The sequence below is a fragment of the Cetorhinus maximus genome, chromosome 12, assembly GCF_964194155.1.
Source record: "Cetorhinus maximus chromosome 12, sCetMax3.hap1.1, whole genome shotgun sequence".
NCBI classification, from domain to species: domain Eukaryota; kingdom Metazoa; phylum Chordata; class Chondrichthyes; order Lamniformes; family Cetorhinidae; genus Cetorhinus; species Cetorhinus maximus.
Window position 1 is genome coordinate 112982404 of NC_135890.1, and position 25788 is coordinate 113008191.

At 44.0% G+C, this 25788-nt stretch overlaps 1 protein-coding gene and 1 long non-coding RNA gene across 2 annotated transcripts in view; both read left to right on the forward strand.

Annotated features, from left to right (window-relative positions):
- LOC144687883 (uncharacterized) overlaps window positions 1-25788 on the forward strand; it is a 379008-nt gene that overhangs the window by 264823 nt on the left and 88397 nt on the right. The window lies entirely within an intron of this gene.
- LOC144687240 (seizure 6-like protein) overlaps window positions 1-25788 on the forward strand; it is a 148714-nt gene that overhangs the window by 46269 nt on the left and 76657 nt on the right. Inside the window, exons 5-8 of the mRNA XM_078553060.1 lie at window positions 8710-8895; window positions 14919-15087; window positions 20402-20568; window positions 25373-25567. Of these exons, the coding sequence (XP_078409186.1) occupies window positions 8710-8895; window positions 14919-15087; window positions 20402-20568; window positions 25373-25567 (717 nt within the window). The remainder of the gene's footprint in view (window positions 1-8709; window positions 8896-14918; window positions 15088-20401; window positions 20569-25372; window positions 25568-25788) is intronic.

The window sequence follows — 25788 nt, forward strand, 5'->3', positions numbered from 1 at the left end:
TGACTGGCAATGCCTTTCAAATGTCATCCATTGTCTCTCTTAATACTCTCCATTTTTCTTCATTCTTTCATGCGATGTGGGCATCACTGGCCCGGCCAGCATTTATGGTCCATCCCTAATGGCCTTTGAGAATGTGGTGGTGAGCCGCTTTCTTGAACCTCTGCGGTTCGTATGGTGCAGGTAACTCACAGTGCTTGGGAAATTTTTTTGAGCCCTTTTAGTCTGCTTAGAACCTCCATGCAATCGTGTTCCTGCGCCCACCCCACCCAATGGCCACTCGCCCACAGTAAATGCATATCCCTTGACATCTTTATCATGCCAAAATGTTTTGAGGTTACTTTGGAGTCCGCTCACTGAGAGCGCTTCACCTGCACTATGGGTTGTTGAGTAGCAACCACTTCAGATCCTCCGCAGCAGAGACTCCTACAAGTCTCAGTCTTAGATGGCCTTAATATTAGTGTGAGACTGTGATCGATCTTTTTGGACACCCCAGCCAAGGTAAACGTCTTTCCTGCATAGACCCTGCAGAGCCCTGTTAGAGCTGCTGATGCTCCACATGAATAGCCTCACAGTCCTCGGCACGGTCCAGCACACAGGCCCATTCTACTCTCTCTCACCTCATGCACTAAAACCCTGCTCCTTCAATGACGTCCAATGCACTTTGGTTGCAAACTCTTCATGCAAGGGCTGCTGCCACCCTTGATGAGGAAATGAGCAGGCCAAACAAATCGCCATGTGAGGCCTCACAAAGTTCAGTCAACTGCACACATACCTCTTTAATCCTATACTCAATCCTTCTTGTAATCAAGGCTAACTTGCCCATTGCCTCCTTACTTGCAGCCTTCACCTACATATTAGCTCAAAATGATGAATCACCAAGGATGGGCAGTAATGATTGGATGTACCCACGACAGCTTTCTCCAAACATGTAGGGAAGCCTCTGGTTTTCTATCGTTAAGAAGACAATGTAGAGCTTCACTCTTTCAACCCTGAAACTGCATCTACAGTGTTCCTTGCCACTCACTTGGCCTGTTTAACTCCTCTTCAGTACTGCTTGCAACCACCCACATCTCACGTCAGGGCAACAGCAGCAGGAGATGCATTGACCTCCCAGCACACTCTGCACAGACATCATGTTCAGAGCTCAGATCATGGTGAGCTGCAAGTAAAAGAAGCCGAACACATCACAAGCCAGAGCCACGGCATCAGACGGAGCGTGGACGGACCCCTCCAGCCTTCGGTCCAGTCTGTGCATGGCCTATGGCATCTCTGCCTGATGTTGCCCCCTTGCCTGTCTCTGCATCCCAACGTGTCTCCTGGGGCTGAGTCCAGATGCTCGACATCTGCATGGGGTTGAGCAGGGGCCTGGTCTCCAGCAATCCTTCGAGTGCCAGGGACTTTGGCTGTCACTTCCTCCGCCAGCTGGGGACCCATGTCAATGATGTGCTCACAAGGTTATGGCTCCGAGCCAACGCTAGAATGTTCACCTACCGAGATGAATGTATCCACGCTGGTGGAGGGTGCAGGTGGATGCCGTGAAGGTACGTCCTCCGAGGCTCCTGAAACATCCTCCTCAGAGGTAGGGTTGGGGCTGTTTCAGCGGCTGGTCTCCCTTCTTGACCTCCCCCCTTTTCTTGCTGGTACTTGGAATTGAGAGAAGATTGTGTAGATGTCGAAGCAGTCTCCCTTATTAAAGCAATATCTCGCTCAGCCGCTGCAGCTGACAACTGCAGACTGGAGGCATCCTCACTGCCTTCCTAAGGGAGTCAGTCCTATCTCACCTTCAGTACAGACATGGTCCTGCTCCTCCTGGGCTAGCTCAGTGGCCTCATTCTCGAAAGGGGTGAGGATTTGAATGTCCAGAATGCTACCTCTGGTCTTGGCCCGTTCCCTCTTACTGTGGACATTTTTATCCTGCAGTCAGACAGATGGATTGAGTGTCATCCCAAAGGGTGCATGAGCATACGAACATACGACCAAGAAGCAGAAGTAGGCCATTCGGCCCCTTGAGCCTGCTCCGACATTTAATAAGATCATGGCTGACCTGATAGTAACCTCACATCTGCATCCCGCCTACCCCCGATAACCTATTACCCCCTTGCTGACCAAGAATCTATCCACCTCTGCCTTAAAAATATTCAAAGACTCTGGAACACTCTTCCAGAAAAGACGAGGAGAGAAAAATTTTTTGCCTCATCTCCGTTTTAAATGGGTGAACCCTTATTTTTAAACAGTGACCCTTAGTTCTAGATTCTCCCACAAGAGGACACATCCTCTGCACATCCACCCTGTCAGTTCAGGATCACGCACACCTAGGGCAGCTCCTGAGTCCTCTCCAGTTAAGCGATTAACAAGCAGGTTGCCCTGCAATTGAAAGAACTTTGAAAGTATGAAGTAACTGGCACACATTCAGTGCACATATGCCATCTACTGTTGAGTCCTGCAACCCAAACTCCTGTCTGACACCCCTGTGCACTCGCACACTTACACTGCCTGGTGCCCTGACGAGTGCCAATTTGCAGTGAGTAGATGATGCCACTCACCCTGGCGGAGAGCAGCTAATCATTCATCCCTTTCCTGCACTGCTGAGCACTTCTCCTGTAGGCCCCATGGGCGCCGACCTCTGGGGCGACCTCTATCCAGGCAGCCACGGTCAGGCGGGAGGGGCTGATGCGTGCCAGCCCTGGGAAACAGCACCTCCCCGCCTTTCCTGGATGGTCTGGACGAGAACCTGCAGGGACTACGCAGAGCCATGAGGCCACACGGTGTCTGGTCTGCAACATCCTAGTCTCAGCAGAGTCCGGAGCTCCTGGCTTGCAGTGAGCGAATAGTTGTCCAGGTGCCCTTTAAGTATGACGCCTGGACCTTTGACCCCATGAGGGGTTATGGTGGGGATAATGATTTACTGCCTGCCCTCACCGTGAGACTTGGCAAGAGCCTTGTGGACGCATAGGTAGTGAGCTGAACAGTGCAAGATGCCGCGTGGTCAGCTGTTCCACTCCCCAGTGGGAATCTCTCTCACTTCCATGCCCACCACCAAATTCCAGAATGGAAGATTCTGGCCAACGTGCTTTGGTCTTCCCAATATTTATTTGCACACATTAGTTTAGTTACAGATTTTGTAAGAAATCTGAGAGGAAGTTTGTAAACAGGAGCATTGATAGCCTTGGATAGGATCAGCTTAGTCATTTCCATATTTCTTGCTTGCTTGAGGCCAGAGCTATGGATTAGCAGACAAATTGGATTAGAGAGTTATCATTTCTGCTGTCCAATGTGAATTGATTCTCACTGACAGTGAATGTGCGCTCTGATCATTTCTATCAGTTACCATCCATCTTATTGAGTACAGCAACTTCTTTTCAAAATATAATCCCTGTCCCTTTTCAATGTATGAAAACCCAATTATTCTAGAAAATGTTGAATTTTCTCCTGTTTGCCGCATCACATTTGCTGTTCTCCACAGGAAAAGAAACAGCTGATTTTCCTTTTGCTTTATTCACATCAGAAGGCATTATGATAATCAACTCAAAATTATTGACACTGTTTTTCTACTCAAGTGGAGTACAAACACTGGCCTAGTTGGGCTGATTCATTTGTTTCTGCGCTGTACATTCTACATAATTCTGTGTGTTAATGATATACCAGCACGTGTGCGGCTAAACCCAGTGAGAATGCCTTCTGGAAAACAATGGAGGACGAGATAACATACGAACAAGGAGCAGGAGTAGGCCACTCAGCCCCTCGAGCCTGCTCCGCCATTCAATAAGGTCATGGCTGATCTGATAGTAACCTGAAACCTGCATCCCACCTATCCCCGATAACCTATCACCTCCCCTTGCTTACTAAGAATCTATCCACCTCTGCCGTAAAAATATTCAAAGACTCTGCTTCCACCACCTTTTCAGGAAGAGAGTTCCAAAGACACACGACCCTATGAGTGAAAAATTTCAGTTTTTAAACAGTGACCCCTAGTTCTAGATTCTCCCACAAGAGGAAACATCCTCTCCGCATCCACCTTGTCAAGACCCCTCAGGACCTTATATGTTTCAATCAAGTTGCCTCTTACTCTTCTAAACTCCAGCGGATACAAGCCTAGTTTGTCCGACCTTTCCTCATAAGACAACCCACCTATTCCAGGTATTAGCCTGGTAAACCTTCTCTGAATTGCTTCCAACGCATTGACACCCTTCCTTAAATAAAGTGATCAATACTGTACACAGTACTCCAAATGTGGTCTCACCCCCCTAGTGCCCTGTACAGCTGAAGCATAACCCCCCCCTACTTTTGTATTGAATTCCCCTCACAATAAATGATAATGTTCTATTAGCTTTCCTAATTACTGGCTGTGCCTGCATACTAGCCTTTTGTGATTCATGCACTAGGACACCCAGATCCCTCTCCATCTCAGAGTTCTGCAATCTCTCACCATTTAGATCATATGCTTCTCTTTTATTCTTCCTGCCAAAATGGACAATTTAACATTTTCCCACACTATACTCCATCTGCCAGATCTTTGCCCACTCACTTAACCTATTTATATCTGTTTGTAGCCTCCTTATGTCCTCTTCACAATTTACTTTCCTTCATATCTTTGTGTCTTCAGCAAATTTGGTAACCATCCCTTCAATCCCCTCGTCCAAGTAAACAGTTGAGGTCCCAGCACTGATCCCTGTGGCACGCCACACGTTACATCTTGCCAGTCTGAAAAAGACCCACATATGCCTACTCTCTGCTTCCTGTTAGCCAGCCAATCTTCTATCCATGCCAATATGGTACCCCCTATACCATGAGCTTTTATTTTCCGCAATAGCCTTTTATGTGGCACTTTATCAAATGCCTTCTGCAAATCTAAGTACAGTACATCCACCGGTTCCCCTTTATCCACAGCACATGTTACTTCCTCAAAGAACTCTAATAAGTTGGTTAAACATGATTTCCCTTTCACTCTGTCTGATTACCTTGAGCTTATCCCAGTGCCCAGCAATAACTTCTTTAATAATAGCTTCAATAAAATTGGAGGTGGGAAGCAAAGTATTCTGAGGTTGGGGTAATAACCCACAAATTTCTAAAGCCTCATTTTCATGGCTTACGATGCAACCTGCATCTCCCAATGAGGAGAGTCTTGGAACTAGTTCAGTCTGTCCCTTATTCTCTATATGGACTGGATTTCACCAGGCCTCTAGAGACAGGCAGGGTAGAGGGAGGCCTTGTAGACCGGCAGCAGAAGGCATAATGAAGGGAATCAAGCATTTACCTGCTGGCACGGGATATTCTCAACGGCAGGAATGGCAGTGGGACCACAGCTGCCTTTCCCACTAGCCGCAATATGCCCCCGCTGGGATCTTACCAGTGTTAGGACAGGCCCCCACCCTGTGCAAAGACCGCCAAGTTACCAGTGGCGGACTTCCTTCAGGTTCCCAAGGAGTGGGGTGGGGGGTACCTTATTTATTGGTGCTCTATGTTCCGGGGAGGGGGAGCCTGGTCCAAGTGGCAATGGTGGCTCTCTGGGCACCTATGCCACCACTGGAGTGTGCACCCCTCTGATCACCAGGCCCTGCCTGCCTGGCCCCAACACAGTGCAAATAAAAATTTAGCCGGCCTCCGAGGGTGCCTCAACATGAAGGCTTCCTCTTCTTCTCCCAGCAGCCTCAGCAATGGCCGTGTCTGTTGGCGGCAGTGCTGAACTAGCACCCTTCTGATTGGGCTAACAGCTCTGAGAGGCGTGCCACTGTTCTCAATTGGACAGCAGTCCCAGAAGTTGTCCCTTAATTGGCCGCCACCAGTCATATCCCACCCAGAGTCCCGCCATTCGGCCATGTGGGTTTGGCACCCGTTTTCAGTCCTAGTGCTGGTACAACCTAGGACTTGGCAAGACTTTTCGCCTATGTCTCTGCATTGGTTGCTTACACCTCTTACCATGTGTAGCGATAGATTCGTTTTCACAAGTCGATCAATTAGTTCCAAATTGTGCCCCATCTCACAACAGCATGGGAGGGAGTTCATTGGCTGGACATGTCATAATGTCTGGAATTAAAAGTGAAATATTACTCCAACCTTTTGAGTCTTATTTTGGTTTTATGGCACACTGTAATTTTTACAACGGTAAGTTATCGATCCATTGCTACAAATTCAAATTACTCCATTTTTGCTGGGTTCTTAATAATGAACCTTTGAAACTCCTGGCTGACTGAGATGACTTGGGGCATCATACATGGATGAGCACACATCCAGTCCAATTATAAATTACACTATCTGATTTCAGTCTGCCACTGCTTTATATAGAGAATTTTTGATGCAATTTTAATCCCAGTGCAGACTCAGTGTGGGTCGATTTTAACTCCGTGTAAGTCGATGGGTTTTGAATGAGTTAAAATCTCACCCATTAATTTTTTTTTTTCAGAAACTAGTTATACAATTATTTTGGTTTAACTTTATGCTTGATATTTTATCCCATGGAATGATGAAGGGTTTTATCAAGAGACGATTTGGATTGTTGATGATGGCAGCCAAAAGGGTATATAGCATGACCAGTAGCGGAAATGGCAGGGTAGAAATTGGACTTTGTTGCACCCATCTTGTGGTAGCCCATTTAGGAGACCCACACAGTGTGGCCAACTTTGGGTGAAAAGAATAAAGGACACTTCGCCATGGAGCCGGGACGGGGGTGGTGTGGGGGGGATTGCTGGGGTGGTGCTGGCCACAACATGGGAGCAGAGGGAGGGAAGGTGATGGTGGGAGTGGGGGTGGGGAGAAGGGTTGCTGGCGAGACTGCGGGGGTGGCGTGGGGATCTGCTGCAGAGCCCTGAACTCAAACCAGCAATTGGCTGTGGCCAGCGCATGTGCAGATACAAAGTCCGCAGAGAGGGCACAAATCCAGGACAAAAAGCATCTCACGAAGACCCCAAGACGTGGGATGAAACACTAAATGACGGGACAGTCCCAGAAAATCTGGGACAGTTGGTCACCGTGGACTTACGCCCTGAGCCCAAGAACATAAGAAAGAAGTCCAATCCAATATTAGGTCAAGTCATTTTTCAGGCATCTGGGTTGGCCACCTAAATCACGTACCAGGCCCCTTTTCATCTGCTAATTAAGGTCTTATAAGGAAGCTCTCTGAGGAAGTTGTCTTGCTCAGGTTTTCCAGGCATAGAGAGCAGCCTAGCAGATGGCCACCCAGAGAAAGTGTTATTTTTTTTTAGGTTTCGTGGAGCAGGTCCTGCTCCTTCCAGTTCCACTGCACTGCCATGTGTCGCTGCCAGCTGAGAGGCAAGATGCTTAACATTGACCTTTCTAAAATGGGCAAGCTGTGTGTGGAGACATGGCGGGAGCGACAGCTTGGCCTTGTAATGACATTGAAGGCCCAATCGCGAGCTGTCCTTGGGCTTGCTGGTTAGGCCTTTTGCGCATGGCAACCATTTTGGACCTGTAAACAGACCTCTGCCCCAAGAACCCCAATGCCTCAGTCAAGATGCTGTCTCCTAACCTCAGCGCTTCAACAATGGTTTGAGTGGGTCTTTGAGATGCGCCCACACACAGGATATGAAGGTTTCCCCACTGTTCACCTCTTAAGTAGACTGAGTGAATGAGCTGCTTCGCAGGCAATGGGAGTACAATACTGATGCCAAACACTTTGCTCATTGAAATGAATCAAACAAATGACTCAAAAACAGTAAAGGACAAGAATGAAAGACGATTCTGGAGAATTATATGAAGTTTTTTTTCACCAACCCAGCTGAGTATTAAAAGTTAAGTGCTGCTCTAAGAAACCAAATCTATTCATTCCATTCCCTTTCTGATCTTCACGGTGTTCTTTTCACCTGAAGAATTCCTCTGGGTTTCGGCCAGGTCTGGTCAACATGGTAGATTTCTGTCTGGTCTTTAATGAGATAGGGAAGCAACATCACTTGATTTGTGAAAAATGAGTAGCCAAATTTGTCTAACTTACATTTGGTTCAAGATTTCTATGTCTGCCAGAGTAAATCAGAATAATCTTAAATTGAGCAGACAAATTATTAATGACTGAGACCAGTTAGAGAGGTGACATGCGGTGGGCAACAACAACAACTTGAATTATATAGCACCTACAGTGAAGTAAAATGGCCCAAGCTGCTTCATAGGAGCATAATAACAAAATTTGGCACTGAGCTACATATCAGAGCAGATGACCAAAAGCTTGGTCAAAGAGGTGGATTTTTAAGGGGCGTCTTAAAGGAGGAAAGAGAGGTTGAGAGGCAGAGACCTTTAAGGAGGGAATTCCAGAGCTTAGGGCCCAGGAAGCTGAAGGCATGGTCACCAGTGGTGAAGCAATTAAAAACAGCAAAGCGCACGAGACCAGTCTTGGAGAAGGGGAGGTCTCTGCTGGGTTTTAGGGCTGGAGGAAGTTACATAAATAGGGAGGGGGAGGCCATGGAGGAATTTGAAAACAAGAATGAGAATTTTAAAATGGAGTCATTTCTCAACCAGGAAGCGATGTTTAGACTGCTGTGTTGTATAGTTTTCACTGTTTTTGTGGTTATTAAACCTATGGCGGCATTTCTATAAGTTTCCCGTCAACCTGAATCTCACAGTTGATAGTTTGTTCACTATCTGTATGTCAACATGATCTATCCTTCCCTCAATGCAGTGTGGCTAATGCTATTCATATTAATAAGGACCAAGGGCTAATTGAGTATGGCTGAAAGGTTTCAGTGTGAATCTGTCTATTTGCAGTATACATGCTGAGCTGTGACTTCCCCCGGAGACCCGACAATGGAGACGTGTCCGTGTTGGATCTGCACGCTGATGGCACTGCACTCTTCCGTTGTAATTCTGGCTACCACCTGCAGGGACTGCAAACACTGACCTGCATGAATGCCTCCAAGCCACATTGGAATGCCAAGGAGCCAAACTGCCTCGGTAAAAACTGCGATGAGATAAAAACTAATTCCTTTTGCACATTTTTCCAGTTGATTTCAGCTCTTTCCTGCACGAAGATTCCTGCCTCACCGATTTACCTTCACGGACATGCAATGGTGTGAAAGACCTTGCCTTGCTCTTTTAAATTTTCTCTTTCTATGTTTCTCATAATCAAAACTCTCAAGTACGAATCTTTATGTAGAACTAATCAGTTTCGCATCCATCTTCCTTCTCCCAAAGAGACCACAAAAATTGGGGCTGCTCCCCTTAGAAGTGAGGTTAAGGGATCATTGATAGGAATGTTCAAAATCATGAGGGTTTTGATAGAGTAAATAAGGATTCTAGTGGCAGAAGGGGCAGTAAGCAGAGGGCACAGACTTAGATAATTGGTAACAAAAAACAGAGGCAACATAATCCACTCAACGATGATCTGGAATGCACTGCCTGAAGGGTGGTGGAAACAGATTTAATAATAACCTTCAAAAGGAAATCAGATAAATACTTGAAGGGGTAAAATTTTCAGGGCTATAAGGAAAGAGCAGGGGAGTGGAACCCACTGGGTGGCTCTTTCAAAGGGCCAGCACAGGAACATTGGGCTGAATGGCCTCCTTCTCTTCTGTATCATTCCATGGTTCAATGAAAGGTGATGATTTCATTGCATGGTTGTAGTTCCACAGGTACTGGACTTCCGAAGGGACTTTATCTAAGTGACCTTTCTTCATGTGTAAATGTAGACAATGAATGCTGACAGACTATTTTATCATAAAGAATGGGTATCACAACCAAGATGAATCCTGCTGCCACAACTTCTAATACACCTACATATTTTGCAGGAAGCATCTCAGGATAGCAGAAGAGTAGAAGTGCTGGTTGATTTTTTTCCTGTCTCAACAAAACACATTGAGGCTAAATAGGAGCAGGAGTAGGCCATTCAGCCCCTCAAGTCTGGTCTCCCATTCAATTAGATCATGGTGGATCTTCTACCTCAGCGCTATTTTCCCACACTATCCCCATATCCCTTGATGTCTTTACTAACTAGAAATCCATGGACCTCCGTCTTAAGATTCCTAACTCTGCACAGACAAAGATCAATAACATGCTGCACCCCTCTCCCCCACCCAATCCCATCAATGGCAGACCACTGTTTCAGTTCTTCCCCCCCCCTCACTCTGTAAGTGATGGAACCATCATCACAATGCTCCACAGAAAATCCTGACCATCTTGGGTAATCCAAGATGCCAGTCAGAAAGCCCCAAGTCCATGAAGGTTTAGGACCAGCCCAGTAAAACTCCATACTTGCTGGTTATTTTGTGTCCTGGCTCAGTGTTGCTGGGCAGTGACTAGGTACTGTAGATCACTAGTTGGGCATTGTAACATACTGACTGTATGCTAGCGTTGTATTTCTGTGTAAGTGGATATTGCTATGTCCTGAATGATATTGCAATGAATTAGCTGCGCATTAATAATATTGGTTGTGGATTATTCTGTAGTATCAATACTCATTCGGTATTAATGCTTGATACTTGGTGCTGGGTGTTGCTTTGCACTGGGCTGGTATTGGATTTTTCACCTCTCAAAAACTTCTAATCACCATCCAGAACCAGCTTGGATGCCAAAACCAATCCTGGTCAGGATTTGCTGTGTCTCGATTAGTGATGGTATTTATTTGTGACGTTAATGGAATGCACTCTTACTGTGATAGTGAGACCTGAGATGGTGAATCCCTGTCTTCAGGGGCTTGAGTAGGGGAATACATGTTTAAAAATATGAATATCGCCCGCAAACTATGGCAATTTTTATTATTTTTTAGGAATGCCTTGCTACTGAATGTTTTGAGAGATGCTTCTAAATATACAAGGACTGATTTTAAGTTTCAATGATGGCAGAAAATTGGAAGCAGCCAATCAGCCCCCTTTACACTGAAGTCACTAGAAAGGAGAGTCAGACAGAGTGAATAACGGGCAACTAATTGGCCAACACCTGGTTACTGCTGTAGCATAAAGGGTCATACAGACTAGAAACGTTAACTCTGTTTCTCTCTCCACAGATGCTGCTAGACCTGCTGAGTTTTTCAAGCATTTTCTATTTTTATTTCAGAGTTCCAGCATCCGTAGTATTTTGCTTTTATTTATTTCAAGGTTAAAGGTGTTCGGCATAGCAAGGGTTAATGTGGGACTGGAAAACAGTACCGCCCATAGTATGATGTAGAGAGTCACATGATAGTGAACTGAGTACAGCAGTAAGGTCTAGCAGAAGCCAGCATGGGGATAGTACCTAGTTAGGGCGATACCTGGAAATGTATATAGTTATGAGCTGTTAATTAACACTTAATATTAGACCACACAAGCTTCCAAGTGTCTAAGTGAGAAACTGAACAAACCTATACAACATGGTGGCAGCTAATGCACAAATCAAGAACTAGAGAAGCTGGAGTAGGTCCCCAGAATTGCATGGTATGAAAAACTAATGAAACTGAAGCCCTGAGCTAACTGAAGTGCACCTAAACCAGGTGAAGACATTGCTGGAGATCGCCTAACAAAGCTCCATTGCCAAACCTGATCGAACGCAGAGCCGAAGGACCTAGCTGGATCAAAAAAAAGCTGAGCAAAATTCCAAAAGAAAAGAAAAAAGGCTGAAGGGAAGAAGAATCTATTGTGTAGATGAAAAGCCAGGCCTGATCCAACCCAGAGTCATGGGACCTAGCCAGATCACAAAAGGGGTGAGCAAAATTCACTAAAATTCTGACTTACCTTTTAAAAGTCACCTGGGCACTAACCAGGCACAACATACTGATTGTTTAACCAGCACAACTGAAGGAAGACTGCAGCTGAGTACAAAGTCAGTGGCCATACCACATGGTGGCCAAGCCCGCACAAATGAAAAAAAAAAATGCTTTAAATGAAAGCCAGAGCCTAAAATCACCTTCCTATCAAGTTTTTAAGCTTACAAAAGCTGACCCACAGGGCTTGCTTGAGGATTTCCTGCAGAATCAATTGCTGTAAAAAATGGGGCCCGCCAAGGCCCAAAAGGCATGGGAAGAAGCAGTGAAAGGATGGTTATGGTGGTATAAAGAATGCCATAAAGAAGGAAAGAAAAAAAATTAAAGCTGTATTCCCCTGTCATAGAAAATGTCCATGGACAGTAAATTAAAACAACCAGACCAATTCGAGCTCATGCAAGGGCCAAACCAAATCCAAAATCGAGCGTCATGGAGAAGAAAATGTTTAGATTACAGGAGTCCATCAGGATTAGGTAGGAAATCAGATGAAGTCCAAGTTAATACATTTTTATACTTATTCAGTGAAATTGCCAAGGAAATAATCCTAATGCAAGGCATTGATGCATCCTCAGCCAGCTTTGATGAGATATTAAAAGCCTTTGACAAGTATTTTAATCTACAAGCTGTGGATGCACAGAGCTTATAAAGAGGAATAGAACAACCCTAAAAAAGCAACAAATGGGCAAAAGACAATACCCAAGCAAACCACACGAAGGTGGCAGACCATGTTAGCACAGTGAAGTGCACCAAGCTGAAGAGTTTAGTGCAAAGGAAAGATGAGGTTGAAAATCAGCCAGAAGGCTTAAACATAGATCTTTTTGAAAAGGTTGACACATTACCCAAACTGCAACAGCAGGTGGCAGTGCTGAGCCAGCTGGCCCTGATTAAAAATAAAGTGGTAGAGCGGATAATGTATCCACAACTAACGCTAACAGTAAAACCAAAATGAAGGACAAGGACAAAGCCCTGCTGCAGGTGGAGAAAGAAAAGATGGAAATAAGGTCGGAGAATGTTTGTATCAAAGTTGAATTGGAAGACTTGAAGCACAAAATTCAAGCACAATATGTACCTTTGAAAACACAAGATAAACTAAAATCTTCAATGAACCAAACTGTTCAGGACCTGAATAAAGAGATTTTTGAGGTGTCACAAAGGTTCAAAGAGGTGTTGAAAGAAACAGTAAGGTTGAATATTGAGAAGAATGCAATAAGCAAAAATCTGAATTATGTGCGTCTCCAGAAAAGCACAAGATGGAAATAACAACTCTCAATTCCATTGTTGGCAAATCGAAGAGGGAGTTGGTCAAACTCAACCAGAAATACAGCCAGGCACAACAGCAGGCAGAAAAGGTACTCAAAGAAGTCACTGCCCTGAAAGACTCTTTGAAGAATCAATACGCACCTGTGGAAAAACACGAGGAGTTAAAAAAGATGTTGAATACTACTTCAGATAAAGCTGCATTGGAACTACCAGTGGCAACACAGTAATGCAGAGTGACATGGCAAGAGCTGAACAAGAAAATAAATGGTTGAAAGAACAGCTGATTGTCCTTCAAGATCGAATGCATAAGGAGTACATAACCCTTCAGCAGCATGAAGAAATGAAGACTGCCTTGAACAGCAGAATGGAGGAACAGCAGAAAAAGTGGAGAAGAATGTTGAATTATAAGAAAACTCAAGGCAAAGCAGTTGAGCTTCGCAAAGAAAAGAAAAGCCAGCTGAAGGACCTTCACACGCTACAAGTATCCCTCAGGTCAAAGTTTGTCCCTCTGGAAAATTGCGAAGAGAAGCAAAATAAATTTAATGTCACTCTGACAGAATTGAAGAACCAGTTGACAGAGAAGACACAGCAATGCTCCAAACGAGATCTGGAAGAGTGGTCAAGCCCCCAGACCATCTGAATTTATAAAGTCAGAGATTTGAGCGGGGGAGAAGGGGTAGCATGGAAAGGTTGTATTGTAACTATGTTTGGGTGAAGACTTTGGGGGCAGTATAGTATAAGGGTGTTCAGCATAGCAAGGGTTAATGGGGACTGGAAAACAGTACTGCCCACTGTATGATGTAGAGAATCACATGAGAGTGGACTGAGTACGGCAGTAGAGTCTAAAAAAATCCAGCAGGGAGATAGCACCTAGTTAGGGCTATATCTTGGGGATGTATATAGTTAGGAGTTGTTAATAAACACTTAATGTTAAACCACACAAGCCGCCAGATCTCTTAGTGAGACACGGAACAAACCCTTACAACTACCACTTCTGAAAATTAATATCAATTTATTTAATAGCTGCAAATGGCAACTAGTTTAAAAATACATGATGAGCTATCTCTCTGAGGACCTACAATTGAATAATACAATAGGTGTGCTTAGCAAGACATTGTAGAGTGTAGGTAGAAAATTACCTTTTGTTCAGTTATTTTCTCTTAAAGCGTTTGCATAGATCCCTCTAGTCAATATGTTATGAAGAAATCTAGCTCAGTACTTTCCACTTCTGCACCACATAAACAGAGCACTTCACCAACAGACGTTTCCCCATTGACCTTATCAATAAGGATGTTGCCCTTTGTGATATTTGAGACCAGAAATGTCCCACATTCAATTCAAAGTCTATGCCAAGTTAGTTGTGTTCAACCAAGTAACTATGGGAGGTACCACTGACTTCAGTGTCACTGGGCCATGTATGGGATAATAAATCAGCTACCGTTCCTGTTCTTGAACGCTTTCCAGTGCCGGCAAGTAATGGGGGGAGGGCTAGGGGGATCATTTTACCTTAGTGCCCAACATAAATGGGATACAGTTAATCAGCAGCCTGTTTTACCCTAACCAAAAATTTTAACACCATTTTTGCATTCAATGCACTCAAAAATGATCAGTGATTATTTGACATCAAACGTTCTAATTTGGAATGAGTTTGATCTCTCCCCGTCTTTTGTTTCCAATGACTTCAATGGGTTCACTCTTGCCCGTTTTACATCATCGCACAGAATTATCCCTTGCGCGCGCGGTGCTGGGAGAGACTTGGCTGTGATTCACACCATGGGTAAGTAGCCTACCAACAGGCTTGATAATTGACTGCTTATTTACTAACACCAACTGTGGAACACAGCCCTGTAGACATCTGAGTATTTGGAAGGGGAGAGGAAAAAATTGGGGGCAAAATTACCATTCACTGTTTACGTGACAGATAATGGTCTTCTCATCTAATATACATTGTCTTTCTCACTTATTCCCCTCTCTCTCTCTTTAGCACTCTGTGGTGGATCTATATCTAACGCGACCATAGGTAGAGTATTGTCACCCAATTATCCTGCAAACTACAGCAACAACTTAAACTGCACTTGGATAATTGAAGGCACAAAAGGCCAGAAGTTCCACATGCACTTTGAAAAGGTTTCCCTTGCCGGGAAGGGTGATAGGTAAGGATATATCCTGGAGCATTATTCTTCATTCGTCTTATTTCAACCTTCTGGTACTATGCTGCATGTTTACCTTGGCATTGTTGCTGATGATTCACATCTACTACTCATCTGTTGTGAGTCTTCAGGTGGGAGTACTACAGTTATTCGAGCAAGGCATTGTCACTTTTGGCGGGGGCATGGTAGGTCATTATTCGCTGGTGTGGGGCCGACTGCTGCCTGGTCCATCCTGCGATGGCGCTTTTCTGTGGCAATCTGAGGACATAGTTCTTCAAATTTCCATGCTCCAGTGTAGAGACTTTGGCGCCAAGTGCTTCGGTCAGGTGCAGACCATTCCCAGGTCTTGAAGCCAATCTGGCATGACATGAGATCTTGCTTGCATGAGTCCTCTACCTTTGCTTTTGGCTGCCCAGTGGGTCTACCGGCACCATGATGCAGGCCACTGAATTCAGATGTTTCATCGGGTAAGGTGCATCAGTGCTATAAATGTCAGTTAACATTCCAGAGCAGTACTGAGGAAGTGCTGCAGCGTTGGAGGCGTCGGCTTTCGGGTGAGAGGTTAACCCAAGGACCCGCCTGCCCTTTCGGGGGACATAAAACAATCCGGGGGAATTTTTATGGAGCCTGCAAAGCAGGAAACATGTCATGCCAGGGTGACTTAATTAGGTGGAATGCAGAATGGTGATTTCCCGATGGTGGGTTAAGATGCAGAGATAAAGTCAGCATGTTGAACATTACGCTGGTCTGTGGTGGGTTTGTATTTGTAATAAATTTGCGTACCGAGTCAGGTATAACTTCTTTGAATTACACCCTACCTTCAAGATAATGTCAGCAGCGCTGTAGGATTTTGTCGCAACTTGTTCACGTTTGTTTAAAGGTAGCATGCACCTCTATGTGCATTCTTAAGGCCCCATGGCTGGGGTGCCAGTGAAGCTGCCTGGGGAGGTGGCCTCCTGGTGGCAGACTGAGGGGGCCAGTGCTCCATGATGACTTTGACACCCTCCACACCTACCTGGTCACAACTGCAGCTGCAGGCCGCCCTGTGAAGGCCCTTCCCCTCCACAATGTTGGCATGGCAGCTGCAGCCATATCTTCAAATTTGTTAAAATTGCTGAGAGGGAACCTCAAGAATCAGGTTCCGTGCTGGAGGACCTCCTATTGGCCCTCCAGCCATGAGAGTCTGCCCATCATCTTTAATTGGGTGTTGAGTATACCCCCTGTTCACTAACTGGCCAATCAAGAGACTGCTTGCTGACTGCTCACGACATGATGTTGGGTCGGGACTCCCATTTGACCCTGACATTGGGTCCCGACCCAAAATACAAAATGCCGCCCTCTGTTAACAGGCTTAATGGACAAAGTATTTTTCCCACTTGGAACCATTCAAGCATGTAGGCAACATGTTCCTGTTGAATGATTGTGAAATCATGCATATCACAAGTAGGATATTAGTCAAGGGATGTTTTTTTTTTGTAGTGAAGGAGATTATTGCTTCATTAAGCTCTCCCACTTCACTTTATAAAATTTCCATTAAAACTAAGTTAAGTAACGGTTTAAACCCTGGGGGAAAGAAAGCTTCCTTAGATACGTAGTTTAATATTTTTCAGTGAGATTTGATTGTCAGAAATACAGTAAACTATCAATCACAGACCAAGAAAATACAATTTGCCTTCTCCACAATAACAACCTGCATTTGTATAAAGCCTTTGACTCCGTGTAACCTCCCAAGTCGTTTAACAGGAACGTTATTAAACAAAATTCGACACTGAGCCATATAAGGAGCATCATAAAGAAGGAGAGAGAGAGGTGGATAGGTGGAGAGGTGAAAGCAGATTCAGTAGTAACTTGGAAATACTCTTGAAAAAAACCTTGCAGAGCTGTGGGGAAGGAATGGGGAATAGGATAGCTCTTTCAAAGAGCTAGCACAAGCACGGAAGACTGAATGGCCTCGCTCTGTGCCGTATGATACTCTGACTGAGAGGATTACGTCTTAACCGTGACCCTGTTAATCTAATTTTTCGGGTTCAAATCCAGGAAGGGCCCCTGCCATTGAACAAACCGACCACATGCAGCAAATGGCTCATGGCACAGTGAACATTGAACATTTGCGAGTCTCCGTTTGCTTTAAAATTGCTGAAGATGGAGCCAAGCTGTTGGTGTTTGGGAGGTTCCCATGAATTCTCCTCGCAGTTTCCTCCTGCCCATCTGCACAGTGTTGTCAGACAGCATTTAAAGCATAAGTGCACAGGAATTATCCATTGGGGTTTCAAACTACAAATAGCTTTGTAATGTACCACAAACAACTACAAGGAAATATTTGCACTTTGTCAATTGAAGCAGATGCTCTTACCATATAAAGTGGTTGAAATCTTCATTTTGCTTCATTGTGGATTCTCTCATTCATATCTCATCTATATTCTTACTAGCAATGCAGTTTCTGGAGGCATTAAGCTAGGATTCTCGCACAGCGACCCAATATTCATATTTCTCTGTTAATGAACAACAGTTTGAATTACAGCTAGCTTTACCAATGTAAGACTCCTCAACCAACTAATCCCCCCACCTCAGATGCACATGCACAAAGGTTAAAGGCAGTGGAATACATCTTTGCTCAACATAATGCAATGGAATGAGAACAGCTGACTAAATCTCAGTGAGCTACTCATTAAAATGTTCATCGAACCAAGTCTAACTGTTTTCCCACTATGGCTCCCAGTCCCTGTTATTGCTGCCAACATGAATCGTGTGATAAAATTATTCAACACTCTGGTAGCTGCAGCAGTATAAAAATGACTTTCAGTCTCAGTTCCAATCTGACATGGAGACAATGGGCTGAATGGCCTCCTTCTGTGCTGTACATCTTTCTACATTTCTTAATCAGTACTATTTGAGTTTTTCTGGGCAGATGAGATCGTCATCCTGAGGCTGTGTAGTCAATGGAGACAAAATTGCACAGAGAGCAGAACACTTTATTGTTGAGGGATACCCTTTATTGGGTAATCTCAGGATGATGTGCAGAGCTTCTTTCCCCCTAGTCAACATCTCTACATACTTGAAGTCAACATGGGCCAAGCTTTACTCTGGTGTGGACCAAAAAAAAAATTCACCGCCACTTTCTGTTGTTATATAATGGCCCACTCACAAAATGGCAAACACTTGCAATATTTAAACAGGCAATGTCATCCAGCATTTATACCACATGGACTGCAGCGATTCAAGAAGGCAACTTGCCACCACCTTCTCAAGGGCAATTATGGATGGACAATAATTGCTGGTCTTGCCAGTGACACCCACACCCCAAGAATGATTTAAAAAAAGACCTAGATGGCGGGATTTGGCAAAAATTAAACATGATACACCTGTAACAATGATCCTTTCACAATACTTGAGCAGTTAATGAGCCACACAACCAGTTTATAAAAAGTAATGAACACTTTGTAAATCCGCTCTATGGAGAACTCAATATATTTGCAAGTTGGCTGAACGCCAAGATAGGAAAGACCATTTCATGGACTAGGTTCTCTTTATCCTAGTAAGTCCATGCAATGAAGAAATATCTAGGCCTCCGCTCTCAATAAAAGATGGAGACAAGATGACCAAAAAGGCATAATATCATGTGAACCAGAAGTGTCCTCTGTTCTTAGATCCTAATGGAATGTTGAACAGAATTTGCATTAAAACAGCACAAATGTATCATCAAAATTATCACAGAATTCAATTATCGACCTCAAATGTTAAGTGTTTCACTCTCCACAGATGCTGCCTGACCAGCTGAGCAGTTCCTATTTTTATTTCTGATTTCCAGCATCTGCAGTATTTTGCTTTTGTTTTTTTTTCAACAAAGGAAATTTGCTTTGCAATTTAGCTGACTGATACCAGAAAAAACCTAGACTTCAATACTGCCATTTGGTTCATAGTTCACCCTCCTCCCAGTGTAATTCTGCTGGAGGTTCTAGTAAGTGACCTTTAACTAGCTCCTTGCAGGCACATAGCTGTTTTTAAAAACTCAATTCTGTGATCTAATTTTTTAAGCAATCCTCAGAGCTATATCAAACTTGGATGAATAAGCCATTAACGCTTTCTATGGGTTTTGCACCTGGCTTTAGACACAGATACTTTACACCACAATTAGCAAACAGAAGGATAGTGTTCATTTGGGTGAATCAAGAGTCTAAGCCTTCCTCCTGCCATTGATGCATTATATTGGAAGCTTCAGTGTCCTGTTTGACTGGATGTTAGTTTAGTAATTATAGTTTTGGATAAACATATGACTGTAACTTTAATAATAGTGTTGTAAGATCACATGACCTGTGTAAACCAATGAGTCAACAGCATGGGGAACCTCTACAGGGGAGTTCTTCTTTAGTTATGGTGTTTGTTGCACAGGTGTAGTTGCTGCTGCTATCTTGTAAATAAAGTTCAATATGTCCAGCAAGAAAAGTTGTCTGGAAGATCAACTCTATAACAGTTACTGAGTTAAAATAGTGAAATATTCTACAGACACAAGAAAGATCAGGATAGGGTCACTAATGAATGCACTAAGGAAGAAACTCATTAGTAATAAAAGTGAAATTGCAGAAGTCTTAAATAATTACCATGCCTTGGTATTTATCAGGGAAACTAACATGGTGGACATGGCATTAGAAGAAGAAATTTAAAACGATATAGAGACATTTAAGATAGAAAGGAGGGAGATCATTGATAAACTATCAAACTTAGAGAGATAAAACCTCTGGTCCACATGAATTACACCAACACCTCTTAAAAGAACCTTGGATAGATCACACCTGAAGTACTCTGAACATTCTGGTCTCCATATTATTAAAATGATAGAGAGGCACTTGAGAAGATCCAAAAAGGATTATATCAAAACTGAGAGATTATGCCTATCATCAAAGATCAAACAGGCTGGGGCTCTTTAGAAATGAGAAGAAAAAGGGATGGCCTGATAGTGGTCTTCAAGGTTATGAAAGGGTTTGACAGAGTAAATGTAGAAAAGCTGTTTCCAATGCAAGTGAGACCAGAACGAGAGGCCATAAATTTAAGATAGTCACTAATAAATCCATTAGGGAAATCAGGAGGAACTTCTTTTCCAGAGAGCAGCTAGGATGTGGAATTTGCTACCACTGGGATTAGTTGAGGTGAATAGCATAGATGTATGCAAGAGCAAGCTAGATAACTACATGAGGGAGAAAGGAATAGAGGAGGCTGGGTGGGAGCATAAAAACTGGCAAGGCCATATTGGACAGAATGGCCTATTTCTGTGCTGTAAATACTTTGTAACCTGCATTCGATTTTCTTCTCTATTAATCAGACTAATCATCTACAGCGGAGAGGGTGCCTTCTCATCAGCTATATACGATTCTTCAAAGAATGAGTACTTCCCTCTGGAAGGTTTGATCAGCAATGAACCCTTTGTCCAGATCGAATTCACTTCCGATGAAACTAAGACAGGAGGAGGGTTCAACATTCGATATGAAGGTATGAATAACCTTTCCATTTCAAACGCCTCAGCCATGGGATAGGAAAGGAGTCCGGTGTATGGGAAGAATGTTTTACCCATTCATTGCAACCAGGGAGAGGACAGGAGTTGATTTACTACACAGCTCTGCAGTACAAACGACCTGAATTCAAAGCTAGCCCGAGGATGATAGTGTGAGAATACTCTAGATGAGGACCTTACAATGGTGACACTACCTCTTCAAGCAATAAAACTAATGGACTGAATTTTGTGGGCCTAACCTGCAGCTTTGAAGGTGAAGGGGTTTGCACAACGCAGTGCCTGGCCTGCCCACCACCTACTTGTCCGCCCCGACCTGTCTCCCATTTTACAGGGGATGGCAGAGAGGTTGGGTGGCCAGCCCGCCCTTGGGCCTATTGGGCTCCTTAATGGCCAGTTAATGGCCACTTTAGTGCCTCATCCTGCCCCCGCCACTATTTTACCCACGGCAGGGGGAGGCCCACTTCAAGCGGTTAGCCAGTCAGCTTTAGTTGCATGAGCAGGTGTCAGGCAAGAGGGTGGACATCTTTGGGTGTCCCCTGTACCCATCAGAGGCAATACCCCAAGGTCATACCCCGCTTTAACTCTTCCCCCCTACCCCCGGCCTCCAAACTCTGGTGTCCAACCCCCTCCCTCCCCACGTTGCGGCCTGCCAGTTGGGCTGATAACATGGACTTACCTTCAGTCTGCACTGCATTCGGTCCTCTTCTTCAGGGATTGGCTGTAGTCCCAGCATTGGCCACCACTCGAAGCTGACGCCCCTGAGAGTACAGAACAGCTGGCCAATTGGACTGGCCAACAGCTCTCTAAGATAGGAGTTACCCCTCAGCTGGTGGCGGAAGTCTCGCTCTTCACCAGTTTACATCAAACATCAAATGGCTGCGGGACAGCCAGTATCGGGGGGGACGTGTGTTCATTGCCAACTCTTCAGGTGGCGGGGAGCAAAATCCCGCCATCCGAAAATCCTGCCCAAGTGTTTGAGACCAGTCTTCAAGTGGATAGCACAAGGAAACAATGAGATCCTGAGACTAAGCAAAGAAGTGGCGATAAGAATTGATTCAGTGGAATTAAGATTGGCTCTTTAACCCCTTACTCAGTTACATTGGATAGTATAGTATAAAGAATAAAATAGTGCTATAAATTGTATAAACTAAGTACTGGGGTTAATTTCCAGAGTAATAGAACTGAAAAGCAGAGAAGCTGCTGCACAGAACTCTGAACGTAGGATTGTAAACCATTTAGCCCCTTGAGCTTGCTCTGCTGCCACTCAATGAGAGCATGCTAATCTCCAATCTAACTACATTTACCCACTTTTCCCCCATATCTCTTAATACCTTTGGCCACAAAAACCTATCAATCTCTGTTTTAAAATTAACAATCGATCAAACACCAATTGGAATTCAGGGAACAGAGTTTCAAATTTTTATTGCCTTTTGTAGGAAGAAGCGTTTCTTAATTTCATTCCTGAAATGTCTGGTTCTCATTTTTGTCTATGGCCCTAGTTCATGGGAATAGTTTCTCCCAATCCACCCTGTCTGTTCCCCTTAATGTCATGAACCTCTGATCAAATCATTCTCTAACTTTCAGTTTGGTTAGTCTCTCCTCATAGCTTAATACTTGGAGTCACCATAGCTAGTAACTAGACTACATTCCCTCCAAGGCCAATATCTCTTTCTAAAGGTGCAAAGACCAGAACTGATCTCAGTACTCCAGGTTTGTTCTAACAAGGGCTTTATATAGATTTTTTTAATTCATTCATGGGATGTGGCCCTGCGATTGCCCATCCCTAATTGCCTTCATTGAGAGGGCATTTTGGAGTCACATGTAGGCCAGACCAGGTAAGGATGGCAGATTTCTTTTCTCTAAATGGCATCAGTAAACCAGATGGGTTTTTACAACAATCAGCAATGGTTTCATGGTCATCATTAGACTTTTAATTCCAGATTTCTTTTCTGGAAGTCAAATTTCACTATCTGCCATGGTGGGATTTGAACCCAGGTCTCCAGAGCATATTGCTGGGTCTCTGGAATACTAGTCCAGTGACAATACCACTATGCCACTGCTTCCCCTGTAGCTGAAGCTTGGTCAGACCACATTGGAGCACTGTGTGCAGTTCTGGCCTGCATATTACAAAAATAACATAGAGGCCTTGGATAAGGTGCAAAAAATAAATACAAGGGTGATAACAGAATTGAGAGGTTATAACTACCATGTAAGTCTGAAAGGGCCCCTGCTTCTTTCTCTGGAGAGTCACTGGTGGTTGAATTAATAGAGATCTTTAAAATTATGAATGGATTTGATCAGATGGAAATGGAGAAGATGTTTCCACTTGTGAATGAGACCAGAAGCAGGAGCCTGAATAGATGAGAGGCACTAGTAAATCCAACAAAGAACTCAGAGGAAACTTGTATACCTAGAGAGTGGTTAGAATATGGAACTTTTACCCTGTGTGGAATAACTGAGGCGAATAGCATAGATGTATAGAAATGGAAGCCAGAGAAGTACATAAGGGAGAAAGAAATAAGAAGATGTGCAGGTAAGATTGAATGAAGAGGGATGACTCATGTGGAGCATTAATACCAGCTGGGCCGAATGGCCTTTTTTTCTACTGCAAATGCTATGTTATTTTGCAATAGTTGTAAAGATAATAGGATAACCTTTGTGACATAACACCTCCAGCCAGAATAGAGCTTCCATTAATTTTAATGGATGGAATATTTTGTGGGTCATCAATCAGGCATGTTACCCAGTGTGCCCATTACAAAGGTGAAAGCATTATATTGTAATTTCGTCATCGGTGGGGCTCCTCACTGGAAGCACACATTGGCTACATCATGTTTAGCTAAAATACAAAAAGAAAATACACAGCAACTTCCAAAAGGGGAAAGACAGATTCATGTAAGCTGTTCGACAGATAAGCGAGTCCCCTTAGGGAATTGACAGAAACAAAGTAAGCAAGGAAGAGGAAAAAGTAAAGAAGGGTCATATTTGGCTTTAAAAAAAAGAGACTTGGATTTATATAGTACCTTTCACAATCTCAGGGTGTCCCAAGGTGCTTTAAAGCCAATGAGCTACTTTTGACATGTTCTCAATTTTATAATGTAGGAAACAGCAAGATCCCACAAACAGCAATGTGATAAAAACCAGCTAATGTGCTTTATTAATGCTGATTGAGGGATAAACATTGGCCAGGACAGCGGGGATAACTCCCCTGCTCTTCTTCAAAATAGTGCCACGGAAATGTTTACATCCACACGAGAGAACAGACAGGGCCTTGCTTTAACACCCCATCTGAAAGACAGCACTGCAGCACTCCCTGCTGTAAATTCTGTGTTATTTTTCAATCTTTTCTTATTAATTCATGAGATGTGGGCATCACTGGCTAGCCCAGCATTTATTGCCCATCCCTAATCGCCCTTGGGAAGGTGGTGGTGAGCTGCCTTCTTAAGCTGCTGCAGTCCATGTAGTGTAGGTGCAACCACAGTGCTGTTAGTGAGGGAGTTCCAGTAAAGGAACAGCGGTATATTCCTAAGTCAGGATGGTGAGTGGCTTGGAAGGGAACTTCCAGGTGGTGGTGTTCCCATGTCTGCTGCCCTTGTCCTTCTAGATGGTAGCGGTTGTGGGTTTGAAAGGTGCTACCTAAGGAGCCTTGGTGAGTTCCTGCAGTGCATCTTGTAGATGGTGCACACTGCTGCCACTGTGCGTCAGTGGTGGAGGGAGTGAATATTTGTGGATGGGGTGCCAATCAAGCGGGCTGCTTTGTCCTAGGTGGTGTCAAGCTTCTTAAGTGTTGTGGGAGCCGCACTCATCCAGGCAAATGGAGAGTATTCCCTCATACTCTTGGCTTGTGCCTTGTAGATGGTGGACAGGCTTTGGGGAGTCAGGAGGTGAGTTACTAGCCACAGGATTCCAATAATTGTAAAGATAATAGGGTAACTATTATCTTCTGATTCACAGGTGAGTGAGCTACCCTTTGAGTTATAGGTGACTACTGTTCCTGTCATGAGGAAGTAATAATTTGGTCTACCAGCCTGCAAACCAATTTGCCTCATCAGATGATGACTGACCTGCTGTCTATTTGCAGCATCCTTTCAGGTGTCCTGGTTGTCATTTATCCCTCAACCAACATCACTAAAAAACTGATTATCATCACATAACTATTTACAGGACCTTGCTGTGTGCATTTTTGCCTTTATTCTTTCATGGGATGTGGGCATCACTGACAAGGCCAGCATTTGTGCCCATCTCAAACTGCCCCTTGAACTGAATGGCTTGCTATGCCATTTCAGAGGGCAGTTAAGAGTCAACCACATCACTGTGGGTGCAGAGTTACGTGTAGGCCAGACTAGGTAAGGATGGCAGATTTCCTTCCATAAGGGACCAAATGGATTTTTACAACAATCGATGATAGTCGTTACTGAGACTGGCTTTATATTGCAGATTGGTTAATTGAATTTAATTACACCAGCTGCCTTGATGGGATTTGAACCCATGTCCCAAAGCATTAGGCTGGGCCTCTGGATTGTGAATCCAGTGACATCACTACTACGTCACATTCCTACTGCACAACAGCGGCTTCAGTTCATACATATTGCATTGGCTGTAAAGCACTTTGGAACATTCTAAGGACATGAAAGGAGCTATGGGAATGGAAGTTCTTTCTTTCTTTTACTACTATTTCTATTTCAGGCTCTCTATTTGTAGTTTTCTATATACAGTATATATGTATACACACAAACATACTTAGTCTTAACATCAAGTAAGACATGTCTTGCCTTTCCCCAGCCTTCGAGCGTGGACACTGCTTCGAGCCTTACATGCAGAATGGGAATTTCACAGCAACCAATCCTTCCTACAGTGTAGGGTCGGTGGTGGAGTTCACATGTGACCCAGGTTACACTATGGAACATGGATCATCTGTCATCGAGTGCATTGACATCAGGGAGCCATACTGGAATGAAACTGAACCACTTTGCAGAGGTATAAAAGCTTCTGGGCGTAGTGATGAGAGGAAGGATGTAACATATGGTTGAAGTATTTATTTATTTTGCACGTTAGCAATACAGTGCAGGGGACAGTCTGTAATGCTGTTATTATAATCCCCAGTGACGGTGCTTTTATAGGCCCCTCATGTAATTTCACCAAATTGTATTTTATTTTAATATTTAGATAGATAATTGGCTGAAATGAAAAATCATCAT